Raw genomic sequence first — 13,347 nt, 5'->3', positions numbered from 1 at the left:
CACTCTCTGGTCACTACGCAGAGGTTGAGCTGGCATGTGTTTAGTCCAAGACCCCCAACACCCAGACCACTGCCCCAGATATCAATCAGCTGAAACCTGAACGCAGCAGCATGCATGTGATGTGGGAAGCAGACCCCCAGTTAACACAGCTCGCATTGTGCAAATGTCGTGGGTCCCAGTCTTGGCCTTTTTTCAAGGGTTGATGAATGAGTCTGTGATGCCAAGAATTCAGCGGGTAGTGAAGGTTTGAGAAGTGGTACTGAAGTTGAGTTTTTTTCAATGTTGACATGTGTCTTTGATGTAGCAGACGGCTACCCGTTGGAGAACCGTGTGTGCTCACCAACGTCATGACACCTTGTGGCAGGCTGTGGCAGCATAGGTGACCTGAGAGGGGAGACTTTCACTGTTCTAATAGGTGTTACTGTGTACATTGTCTGTGTGTCTGTCTGTCTGTGTGTCTGGCTGTCTGTCTGTCTGTCTGTCTGTCTGTCTGTCTGTCTGTCTGTCTGTCTGTCTGTCTGTCTGTCTGTCTGTCTGTCTGTGTGTATGTCTGTGTGTCTGTCTGGCTGTGTGTCTGTCTGTCTGTCTGGCTGGCTGTCTGTCTGGCTGTGTGTCTGTCTGTGTGTCTGTCGGTGTGCCTGTCGGTGTGCCTGTCTGTCTGTGTGTCTGTCTGTGTGTCTGTCGGTGTGTCTGTGTGTCAATGTCTGTCTGTCTGGCTGTCTGTCTGTCTGTCTGTCTGTCTGTCTGTCTGTGTGTCTGTCTGTGTGTCTGTCTGTGTGTCTGTCGGTGTGTCTGTCTGTGTGTCTGTGTGTCAATGTATGTCTGTCTGTCTGTGTGTCTGTGTGTCAATGTATGTCTGTCTGTCTGGCTGGCTGTCTGTGTGTCTGTCTCAATCAATCAATCAAATTTTATTTACAGTGGGGGAAAAAAGTATTTAGTCAGCCACCAATTGTGCAAGTTCTCCCACGTAAAAAGATGAGAGAGGCCTGTAATTTTCATCATAGGTACACGTCAACTATGACAGACAAAATGAGAAAAAGAAAATCCAGAAAATCACATTGTAGGATTTTTAATGAATTTATTTGCAAATTATGGTGGAAAATAAGTATTTGGTCAATAACAAAAGTTTCTCAATACTTTGTTATATACCCTTTGTTGGCAATGACACAGGTCAAACGTTTTCTGTAAGTCTTCACAAGGTTTTCACACACTGTTGCTGGTATTTTGACCCATTCCTCCATGCAGATCTCCTCTAGAGCAGTGATGTTTTGGGGCTGTCGCTGGGCAACACGGACTTTCAACTCCCTCCAAAGATTTTCTATGGGGTTGAGATCTGGAGACTGGCTAGGCCACTCCAGGACCTTGAAATGCTTCTTACGAAGCCACTCCTTCGTTGCCCGGGCGGTGTGTTTGGGATCATTGTCATGCTGAAAGACCCAGCCACGTTTCATCTTCAATGCCCTTGCTGATGGAAGGAGGTTTTCACTCAAAATCTCACGATACATGTTCCCATTCATTCTTTCCTTTACACGAATCAGTCGTCCTGGTCCCTTTGCAGAAAAACAGCCCCAAAGCATGATGTTTCCACCCCCATGCTTCACAGTAGGTATGGTGTTCTTTGGATGCAACTCAGCATTCTTTGTCCTCCAAACACGACGAGTTGAGTTTTTACCAAAAAGTTCTATTTTGGTTTCATCTGACCATATGACATTCTCCCAATCCTCTTTTGGATCATCCAAATGCACTCTAGCAAACTTCCGACGGGCCTGGACATGTACTGGCTTAAGCAGGGGGACACGTCTGGCACTGCAGGATTTGAGTCCCTGGCGGCGTAGTGTGTTACTGATGGTAGGCTTTGTTACTTTGGTCCCAGCTCTTTGCAGGTCATTCACTAGGTCCCCCCGTGTGGTTCTGGGATTTTTGCTCACCGTTCTTGTGATCATTTTGACCCCACGGGGTGAGATCTTGCGTGGAGCCCTAGATCGAGGGAGATTATCAGTGGTCTTGTATGTCTTCCATTTCCTAATAATTGCTCCCACAGTTGATTTCTTCAAACCAAGCTGCTTACCTATTGCAGATTCAGTCTTCCCAGCCTGGTGCAGGTCTACAATTTTGTTTCTGGTGTCCTTTGACAGCTCTTTGGTCTTGGCCATAGTGGAGTTTGGAGTGTGACTGTTTGAGGTTGTGGACAGGTGTCTTTTATACTGATAACAAGTTCAAACAGGTGCCATTAATACAGGTAACGAGTGGAGGACAGAGGAGCCTCTTAAAGAAGAAGTTACAGGTCTGTGAGAGCCAGAAATCTTGCTTGTTTGTAGGTGACCAAATACTTATTTTCCACCATAATTTGCAAATAAATTCATAAAAAATCCTACAATGTGATTTTCTGGAATTTCTTTTCTCAATTTGTCTTTCATAGTTGACGTGTACCTATGATGAAAATTACAGGCCTCTCTCATCTTTTTAAGTGGGAGAAGTTGCACAATTGGTGGCTGACTAAATACTTTTTTTCCCCACTGTATAAAGCCCTATTTACATCAGCAGATGTCACAAAGTGCTATTCAGAAACCCAGCCTAAAACCTCAAACAGCAAGCAATACAGATGTAGAAGCACGGTGGCTAGGAAAAACTCCCTAGAAAGGCAGAAACTTAGGAAGAAACCTAGAGAGGAACCAGGCTCTGAGGGGGGGCCAGTCCACTTCTGGCTGTGCCAGGTGGAGATTATAACAGTACATGGCCATTAAGGACAGATTTTTCTCCAAGATGTTCAAACGTTCATAGATGACCAGCAGGGTCAAATAATAATCACAGTGGTTGTAGAGGTTGCAACAGGTCAGTACATCAGGAGTAAATGTCACTTGGCTTTTCATAGCCAGGCATTTAGAGGTTGAAATAGTAGGTGCGGTAGAGAGAGAGAGTTGAAAACAGCAGGTCTGGGACAAGGCAGCACGTCCGGTGAACAGGTCAGGGTTCCATAGCCACAGGCAGAAGAGTGGAAACTGGAGAAGCAGCATGACCAGGTGGACTGGGGACAGCCAGGAGTCATCAGGCCAGGCAGTCCTATTTGTAAGTCGCTCTGGATAAGAGCGTCTGCTAAATGACGTAAATGTAAATGTAAATGTAGTCCTGAGGCATGGTCCTAAGGCTCAGGTCCTCCGGGAGGGGAGGGAGAGAGGGAGAGAGGGAGAGAGGGAAAATTAGAGGGAGCATACTTAAATTCACACAGGACACCGGATAAGTAGGAGAATAACACCAGATATAACAGACTGACCCTAGCCCCCTGCACATAGACTATTGCAGCAAAGATACTGGAGGCTGAGACAGTATCTGTGATCATGACCATGATTTGTGGAGAAATTTACTGCATTGCTAGGAAATTGTGAGCAGCGCAGGCAGTTAAGAAATATTGTCTTTGAGACTAATGTTACAGTTTGTACGGTATTGTTTGCATAATTTATATTGATTTACTTTAAGACTGGCAAGTCAATTTTTCATCTAATTTATGTATTTTAACTGAATATTGAATCATGAAGAGTCATTATAAGGTTTCAGCAACATGATGGTTTCCAGTCAAGGACTTTCACTTTGGGGGAACGTTCAAAGGAATTTAAATTGAAACAACGAATGACATTGCCCATTAGCCTCTGTGCCAAATACCATAGCTCTGTTGACTTTTCCAGTCTTACAAAGAGCTGTCTGATTTTCTGGAAAGCTCAGCTTGGTATTTGGATAGGAACAACATCACAGTCTCAGACTCAGCTTGGAAATGACTCTATAAATGAGCCTTTTATGACCCAGAAAGTTCAGAGATCGCCTTCCTGAGGACTAACAGCGGAAAATAGCACTACCTGATCTCCATTTGCCAGTAGAATGGCTTGAGCAAGAACCCTTCTTGGGACAATGCAATAAAGTGTCTGTGGAACCATGGGTTTTCTGTGGAGATTCTGTGGAAAAAAGCATTACTTTCTTACAGTATCTTGGGAATCTTCTGCTGACTTCAGTTTTTTTTCCAGTCTATAGTTTCTTGAGAAAGTGATATAACACGGAGGATATTTTGCCGTATCTACTCTTTCTAACCAAGTCCAAGCAGTTGCTTATCATCAACAGATAGTTTGTTGATAGTATGACCATCTGTAGATCATCTATATGGGACTGTCCAAATAAAGTGTGACCCGACTCTTTCCACGTCTTTTAACCTTGAGGCATCCTTCAAACGTCAACTGACAGATGCTGTCCTTGAACAACACGTCAACATGGGGAAAGGTAGCCATTTCAAGAATATCTGTTTGTCCAACGTGTCCGTCCGGGACTGTGTGATCTTTAAACATTCTGATAGAGCAGCCACTCTCTGGAGAGGCCACAAGAGTAGCCCCATGTGAGAGCGTTGTGTGGATAAATGGGCCCACATACCGGTTTCTCCTCCACACCTCCCACTCTCTCTTCCCTCTGTTTGTTTTCCTGCCATGGCACCGGGTCGCTCCAGCTGAGACCTGACATTCTACCTTGGCGTGGTCACGAGTCACGCAACACTTAGAGATGCAGGGAGTTCTTCAGCCTTTCCTCAGCCGTTCCTCAGCTGTTCATCATCTGTTCCTCAGCCTCTCCTCAGCCAATCTTCAGCCACTCCTCAGCCAATCCTCAGCCAATTCACAGACCCTCCTCAGCCAATCCTCAGCCACTCCTCAGCCGTTCCTCAGCTGTTCATCATCTGTTCCTCAGTCAATCCTCAGCCCCTCCTCAGCCAATCCTCAGCCAATCCTCAGCCACTCCTCAGCCGTTCATCATCTGTTCATCATCTGTTCCTCAGCCTCTCCTCAGCCAATCCTCAGCCCCTCCTCAGCCAATCCTCAGCCAATCCACAGACCCTCCTCAGCCAATCCTCAGCCAATCCACAGACCCTCCTCAGCCAATCCTCAGACACTCCTCAGCCGTTCCTCAGCTGTTCATCATCTGTTCCTCAGCCTCTCCTCAGCCAATCCTCAGCCTCTCCTCAGCCAATCCACAGACCCTCCTCAGCCAATCCTCAGCCCCTCCTCAGCCAATCCTCAGCCAATCCTCAGCCACTCCTCAGCCAATCCTCAGCCACTCCTCAGCCAATCCTCAGCCACTCCTCAGCCAATCTTCAGACATTCGGTTTAAATACTGTTGTCTGTTATCTGAACCTTCAGCTTTCATTGAAAGTTGAAACTGAAGCTGTTGAAGCTGAAGGCAAAAAACTTGACTGTATAGTTTTTGACATCTGCATTGTGTGAACACTTCTACAATATTCTACATGGAGCAAGCTTTTTAGTCCAGGACAATGCTTAATCTAGATCTGGGAAACCTACAGCACGTATCTTATGTCCTTTTTGCTTAAAGTTGGTCTGGACGTCTTGGTTGAAATAATTTAATCTTACCGCAGAGTTATTAGGTTATGTAATGACTTGACAGAGCTCTTATGAAACATAGAGTGCAAGTTGCTGAGTACTACTACTTTTGGGATTGGCAAATTTGGGCCAAAGCCGTTCAGATCCTGTCTACGTACGCACATGGAATGTGATGAGAGAGCTATATCATTGAAGTTGCACGCAGACCCGTGTTTAGGGCAGAGGTACGGTTTCGCGGCATGAACGTCTTTCCTTCCTCCTCCAAATGTGAAAGACATTAGCGCATTAATGTCTTCGGCTCTAGTATGGCGCTTCCACAAATACCAAATCCTGCATTCCTCAGTAACTGTGGGAGAATACGTCCGGGCAGTCCATTTAGGGTCAGGTTATTTCGTTTAACACCATTACCGTATCCGCAAAGATGCTACATGGCTAGCGTTTGACCCTAATGAATGTTCAGCGATGATTGTCTTAACAGCTCTTCATGAAACTGACTGGGAGTTAAAGGAGACCTTCAAGTCAAAGGGAAACAATGGTCCCCTTTCTCTGAAGGTAGCCCTGTCCCGGTCTGAACTTTCTCAATCTACAGTATCACACTGTGCCAAAGGACAGCAGTAACTTCAGCAATAATCATGATATTAATAGCTATGAAAATATGAGCACTGCTGGAGCTCCAGAGGTGAAAATCATTTCCAGAGTCTGTGAGACTTGGACAGTTGGTCCCAGACGCAGTCCCCTCACCACGTGTCTTAGTCTGGCTGCCATAGACTGTCCAAGCATCCCAGTTAACAGCTTCCCCTCACCGCGTGTCTTAGTCTGGCTGCCATAGACTGTCCAAGCATCCCAGTTAACAGCTTCCCCTCACCGCGTGTCTTAGTCTGGCTGCCATAGACTGTCCAAGCATCCCAGTTAACAGCTTCACTCTTTGGCTACGGTCTGAATTGTTGCATATATTTTGATGCTATATTTTCAATGTAAATAAATGCAATGTACATTTGTGACATTTGATACTTTTTGAAAAAAAGCTGAGTAATCTTTTAGTTTTAAGTCATATTTCTCGACATTTCCTACATAAACATTTGTCTACATGATACATTTGACATTAAGTAATTTAGCAGACGCTCTTATCCAGAGTGACTTACAGTTAGTGCATTCATCTTAAGATAGCTAGGTGGGATAATCACATATCTCAGTCATAGTAGTCCGCTGTAGCTCAGTTGGTAGAGCATGGCGCTTGCAACGGCAGGGTTGTGGGTTCGTTTCCCACGGGGGGCCAGTATGAAAATGTATGCACTCACTAACTGTAAGTCGCTCTGGATAAGAGCATCTGCTAAATGACTAAAATGTAAAACAAATGTAAATAGTAAGCATACTGAACAAAAATATAATTTCAATGAGTTACAGTTCATATAAGGAAATCAGTCAATTGAAATAAATTAATTAGGCCCTAATCTATGGATTTCACGACTGGGTAGGGGTGCAGCCATGAGTGGGCCTGGGAGGGCATAGGCCCACCCACTGGGGAGCCATGCCCAGCCAATCAGAATGAGTTTTTCCCCACAAAAGGGCTTTATTACAGACATAAATACTACTCAGTTTCATCAGCTGTCCAGGTTGCTTGGTCACAGACGATCCCGCAGGTGAAGAAGCAAGATGTGGAGGTCCTGCGCTGGCATGGTTACACGTGGTCTGTGGTTGTGAGGCAGGTTGGACTTACTGCCAAATTCTCTAAAATGACGCTTATGGTAGAGAAATTAACATTCAATTCTTTAGTAACAGCTCTGGTGGACATTCCTGCAGGAGCATGCCAATTGCATGGTCCCTCAAAACTTCAGACATCTGTGGCATTGTGTTGTGTGACAAAACTGTACATTTTAGAGTGGCCTTTTATTGTCTCCAGCACAAGGTGCACCTGTGTAATGATCATGCTGTTTAATCAGCTTCTTGATATGCCTCACCTGTCAAGTGGTCCTCTGTAGCTCAGCTGGTAGAGCACGACGCTTGTAACGCCAAGGTAGTGGATTCGATCCCCGGGACCACCCATACACAAAAATGTATGCACGCATTACTGTAAGTGGCATTGGATAAAAGCGTCTGCTAAATGGCATATTATGTTATTATTATTATCTTGGAAAACTAACAGGGATGTAAACAAATTTGTGCACAACATTTGAGAGAAATAAGCTTTTTGTGCATATGGAACATTTCCGGGATCATTTATTTCAGCTCATGAACATGAGACCAACACTTTACATGTTGCATTTATATTTTTGTTCAGTATACATTTTTCCTCAATAAAGTAGCTGTCAGCAAAGTCAGTGCTATTAAGGTACCTTACTCAAACATTACCTTATTCAAACATTACCTTACTCAAACATTACCTTATTCAAACATTCAGTGACATACAAAGCTTCTGTTTCAGTTGACATAACCTGCACTTATGATATCAGTTTACTAATTGAATATTGCATGATGTCATAATCTCAAGTCAAGCTATCATAGTTGTTTTAGATGACTGAGGATGTTGATGTCAAGTGTCATTACATTTACGTCATTTAGCAGACGCTCTTATCCAGAGCAATTAGGGTTAAGTGCCTTGCTCAAGGGCACATCGACAGATTTTTCACCTAGTCGGCTCGGGGATTAGAACCAGCAACCTTTCGGTTACTGGCACAATGCTCTTAACCACTAAGCTACCTGCCGCCCCTCATGTTTTGCTAAGGTAACCATTATACCACCATTTTGTATACCACACATCTAAAATGTTAAATCATGGAACAATGTGATGGAGACATGTTATGAAACTACAGAGGTTCATGTGGTTGACCCATAACTCCAGGCAGTGCATTGGTGGAGGTCTGGTTTTGCTATAAAGGGGTGTCAAGTGTTGGCAGCTAGCCTAGCGGGTAAAATCTCTCGATGTGCCCTTGAGCAAGGCACTTAACCCTAATTGCTCCTGCATGTCGCTCTGGATAAGAGCGCCTGCTAAATGACTAAAATGTTCATGTTAAATGTAAATGTTGTCCCTTCCCTTTGGGACACCTCTGCCCTGGTGAGTGAATTGCTCCTGTGCATGCCACTATCCTGAGTAGCAATGGGTTTGTGTTGGGCTACACGGGTTCCTTGTGTTTACGGCTTAGGCTACTTTTAGAAGCTCTTGAAAAACAATATATCAATATATTGCATGATGGTAATCATGTGTTGGTGCCTGATCTAAAGATATCACATGCTAAACTTTGAATAGATCTGTGTTTATATATGAGGAGTATCAGGTGAATTTTGTCATCACCTATAAGAGCGTCATGTACCAAGACATTGAGTTACAAGGTGAAACATCAAGAGATAATCAAGAAAACCCATCTGCGTTTTGTGGTTTCATCCTGTCACATAAACGTTTTGGCAACAGTCTCTTGTTCCTACCCAAGCATACAAAGAGCCCTTCTATCTCAGATACTTCAGGAGGATTATATCTCCCTTTTATCTGTCCACCCAGCCCTGAGGTAAACACAGAGCGTTTTACATGCTCCACCACATTAAGTCATCGAAAGCCTTCCCTGACATTTACGGCATTTACAAGACCATCCTGACCTAGCACTGATGTCCAACCCCAAAGTCGAGTGCTGAACTATCTTCCCCTGAGCTCTACGTCATGGCCAAAGAACTCGGAGCCTGCTTGTGCTTCAGTCAAGGAGAACTCATGGTGACCTCTGTATTGTTTCAAGGTGAAATGCCTCCTCATTGGGTATTTAAATTGATTCAGTTAGCATGCAGCTGCCTTAGCTGACCTGTGGTAGTACATGTGGGTGGTATTTAGCCCCTTGGAAGTCATTCAGTCACATGTGTATCCGACTAGCCGCTATGACAATTTCCCGCTCTCCTTCTATCTCTTTTTCTGTGTGTGTGAGAGAGAGAGGCAGAGAGAGAGAGAGAGAGAGAGAGAGAGAGAGAGAGAGAGAGAGAGAGAGAGAGAGAGAGAGAGAGAGAGAGAGAGAGAGAGAGAGAGAGAGAGAGAGAGAGAGAGAGAGAGAGAGAGAGAGAGAGAGAGCGGGCGAGAAAGAGTCTGCGGTCAGAGGAGAAGTTAACATGCTCCCACAGAGAGAGCAAAAGAAAGAGAGAGCGAGAGAGAGAGAGACAGAAAGAGAGAGAGAGAGAGAGACAGCGAGAGAGAGACAGAACGAGAGAGAGGGAGACATAGATATAAACTTCCCAGGGTCAATGTGGAGTGGATCCAGTGTTTAGGCCTGTGTGTTTATGAGCGTGTCAGTCTGGGGTCAGGGGAGATGTTAACATGCTCCCACAGGAACACAGCCAGTCACAAACAAGGAAGACCACGAGTGTTTCAAATACCTGCTCTACTACTCACTGGGTGTGCATTTGCTGAGTTAGCAAAGACATTCCAGTCAGATAAATCGGTCTAGCAGAGTTTAAATGCCATGTCTTTCTTTTTTCTTATCAGATGTAACGTCACTAGGAGAAGTGCCTTCAATGTTATCACTATATTATCACAACTAATACTATTACAGTTTTTTACAATCACTTTGGCACTAATTTCAGAACCTTGACGTCATTTTTCAAAACTCTAGACACAAAACTCACAACCAATGATCAAAATGCACATTTTTCAAAACTCTAACACTTTTTTCAATTGCTTGGATACAATACACATAAAACTAAGATAATTTGTTCATTTAACAAAAATCACCTGTTCAATATGACACAACTTAACATCAAAGTACTACTATTTCAAAAGGCAATTCACACATTACATTTCAGATGAGTGTCTATTCATTTCATTACAATTATCCAACTATCAATTGATACAACTGCTCAAAATGATAAGTAACTGTTGCATTGCTCTTAATGCATAGTTGTATGGAAACAGACAAACAATATTCCATGTTTAGATCATGAAAGTTTCAAAGTAACGAGATTCATTGTCACCAATTAGCGTGGAGCATGAACCAATTAGACTACATTATCTATGGATGTAATATTTCATCATCATTCTTTATCAGACACCGTTTCTATGGTCCCCTTGTAACCTTCCTTGATGAGCTCGATCAGGTCAGTAGAGCTGATGGCGTGACCTATGTCATTGTGTGGGATAATGTCAGGTTCCACCATGCTCATATGGTGCAAGCATGGTTTCAGGCCCATGCACAATTTACCACCCTGGATTTACCCCCATACTCTCCTTTCCTTAACCCGATTGAGGAATTTTTCTCCACATGGAGATGGAAGGTTTATGATAGGCACCCTCATGAACAAGTCACTCTTCTCCAGGCCATGGATGACGCATGCAATGACATCACGGCAGACCAGTGTCAGGCCTGGATTCGCCATGCCCAAAGGTTTTTTCCAAGATGTTTGGCTAATGAAAACATCCATTGTGATGTAGATGAGAACCTGTGGCGAAATCCACAAGACAGAGGATGAAAATGTAGAAGTACAGTAATCACTCCTATGTTTTGCTTTTTTCAATACAAGCAAGCAAGTTGAGGAACACTGCATTTGATGTTTTACAATACTGTATTGTTTTTCATCAATATATTTCAGATTTTGTTCAATGATTTAACTCTGTCTGTAGTATTCTCTCTACTACTGCAGTACTTTTACAGGGATGTATTTACATGTAGTACCATAATGAAACATGTATCACCTATTTTGTACTACAATATTTAATGATTGTACAAACAATGACACAATGAAACTATCGGTTGCTTGTGTGTGGGTGATCTAAATTAACGTTTCATTGGTATTTCACAATAAATGTGTTTTTTGAACCAATGATTGTGCAAGTGCAAGATTTCTTTAAAGATATGAATGCACAATGCAATGTTTTGAACATTGGACAGCCTGTGTTACAAGTAATGACCGTTTTGAGTTTTGTGTCTAGAGTTTTGAAAAATGACGTCAAGGTTCTGAAATTAGTGCCAAAGTGATTGTAAAAAACTGTAATACAAAAAAAAAGTATAATATGCAATTAAGTTAATTGGGTTTTCCGACTGTCTTGTTTTATGTTTCACAGGTTATTGGTGGGAGCTCCATATGAAACCAATGGTCACCACCAGACAGGGGATGTGTACAAATGCCCATTGGGCAAACGGTCCAACGGCAGCTGTTCCAAACTCAACCTAGGTGCAGTATAACTAGCAACTCTCACAGACTGACATACACCTATTGTGCCCCATGAGACTGATGTGTGTGTCTGTGTCTGTGTGTCTGTGTGTGTCTGTGTGTGTGTGTGTGTGTGTGTGTGTGTGTGTGTGTGTGTGTGTGTGTGTGTGTGTGTGTGTGTGTGTGTGTGTGTGTGTGCGTGCGTGCGTCTGTGTCTGTGTGCTTGTCTGTGTGTCTGTGTGTGTGTGTGGATGTGTGTGTGTGCGTCTGTGTCTGTGTCTGTGTGTCTGTGTGTGTGTGTCTGTGTGTGTGTGTGTCTGTGTGTGTGTGGGTGTGTGTGTGTCTGTGTGTGTGCGTGCGTCTGTGTCTGTTTGTCTGTGTGTCTGTGTGTCTGTGTGTCTGTGTGGGTGTGTGTGTGTCTGTGTGTGTGCGTGCGTGCGTCTGTGTCTGTGTGCTTGTCTGTGTGTGGATGTGTGTGCGTGCGTGCGTGTCTGTGTGTGTGTGTGTGTGTGTGTGTGTGTGTGTGTGTGCGTGCGTGCGTGTGTGTGTGTTGTAGCCATTAGAGTGTGTGCATATGTAATGTGTGTATGTGCACAGTACGTGCCTTATATGTGTGTCATAGGTTGTGTGGGAGTGAAATCTGGGGACCATGCTGTTCATTCCACCTTTAACAGTTTTATGTACATTTCCACATCTGTATCCTCCTAGGCATCACACCACACGTCCACATGTTTCCTCAGATGAGACCCATCTGTACCGTGTTGTACAGAGAGACACAGCAAGATGTGTGAACTAGCTGGCAGATATTGTACGATGTAGACACTGCTGCGCCTGGCTTGACAACATTAACGAACCTAGTTTCCAGAAGCTCATAGCCCTTTCCTGCAGTCAAATGACCAAATCGCCCTCTAGTGGCCTCATGGGTGGAATGTTGTTAATATTTTTTATAATTTTTTACAACATTTTTGTTGAAAATCCGTTGTTTCTATGTCAAACGGTTTTGTTATATTTCAGTCTTCTGTGATCCATAGAAATTGTAGTATTGGGATAAAATGTAATACATTTCAGCTCTATATCTGACATGGTACAGGTGTCTTCTTTTTTAAAGCCCATAATCATGTGTGTGAGGTGTATACTTTTGCTTCAGAGTAGATTTGTTTAAGACTACCGAGAAACACTCTGTGTGACCCTGATTTAGCCCACTGCAGTAAAAAGCTCTGCACACTGCCTCAAAGGACAGGTGTTCGTCCTTTAGTTGGGAGATCTAGTATCATCTTCTTAACTGCCATTATATTGCCTTTATTTGTAGTCAGTGGTTTTGCAGAAGCTTGTGAAGCGACTTGCCGCCGGTACATAGCATAAGTGAAAAATATACGCAAAAGTCTTCAAAAGCTGTATTAACATCAAGCTATTAGAATAAACATTGTTGTTTCTTTGAACACTCTCTTTTCTTGTTCCTCAAGGAAGGATATCTCTAACCAATGTCGCCGAGCGAAAAGACAAGATGAGGCTGGGGATGACCCTGACAACCAACCCCAAAGACAACAGCTTTGTGGTTAGTGGTGAACACACAGTCTATCAAAAGTATGGTGCCATCATGTGTGGTTTTCACAGAGACTAACTTGGTGGTCAATTTCAGGGGTACGTGACGAACAGTGGAGGCTGCTGAGTGGAGGACGGCTGAAATTAATGGCTGGAACGGAGCGAATGGAATGGCATTAAACCATGTGTTTGATGTATGTGAAACCATTCCACCAATTCCGCTCCAGCCATTACCAAGAGCCCGTCCTCCCCAATTAAGGTACCACCAACCTCCTGTGGTGAAGAACCCCCCAAAAAAACTGTTCCTGTTGACCTTTTCATC

At 43.7% G+C, this 13,347-nt stretch overlaps 1 protein-coding gene across 2 annotated transcripts in view; it reads left to right on the top strand.

Moving 5' to 3' along the window:
* Window positions 1-13,347, top strand: part of itga11a (integrin, alpha 11a) — a 74,553-nt gene that overhangs the window by 23,094 nt on the left and 38,112 nt on the right. For both annotated transcript variants that reach the window (XM_045209980.1, XM_045209981.1), the window contains exons 3-4: window positions 11,395-11,504; window positions 12,947-13,038. In XM_045209980.1, coding sequence (XP_045065915.1) covers window positions 11,395-11,504; window positions 12,947-13,038 — 202 coding nt within the window. The remainder of the gene's footprint in view (window positions 1-11,394; window positions 11,505-12,946; window positions 13,039-13,347) is intronic.

The sequence above is a fragment of the Coregonus clupeaformis genome, chromosome 32 (genome assembly GCF_020615455.1).
Source record: "Coregonus clupeaformis isolate EN_2021a chromosome 32, ASM2061545v1, whole genome shotgun sequence".
NCBI lineage: Eukaryota > Metazoa > Chordata > Actinopteri > Salmoniformes > Salmonidae > Coregonus > Coregonus clupeaformis.
Note: the sequence above shows the minus strand (reverse complement) of the source record. Positions and strands in the feature narration are given on the sequence as shown.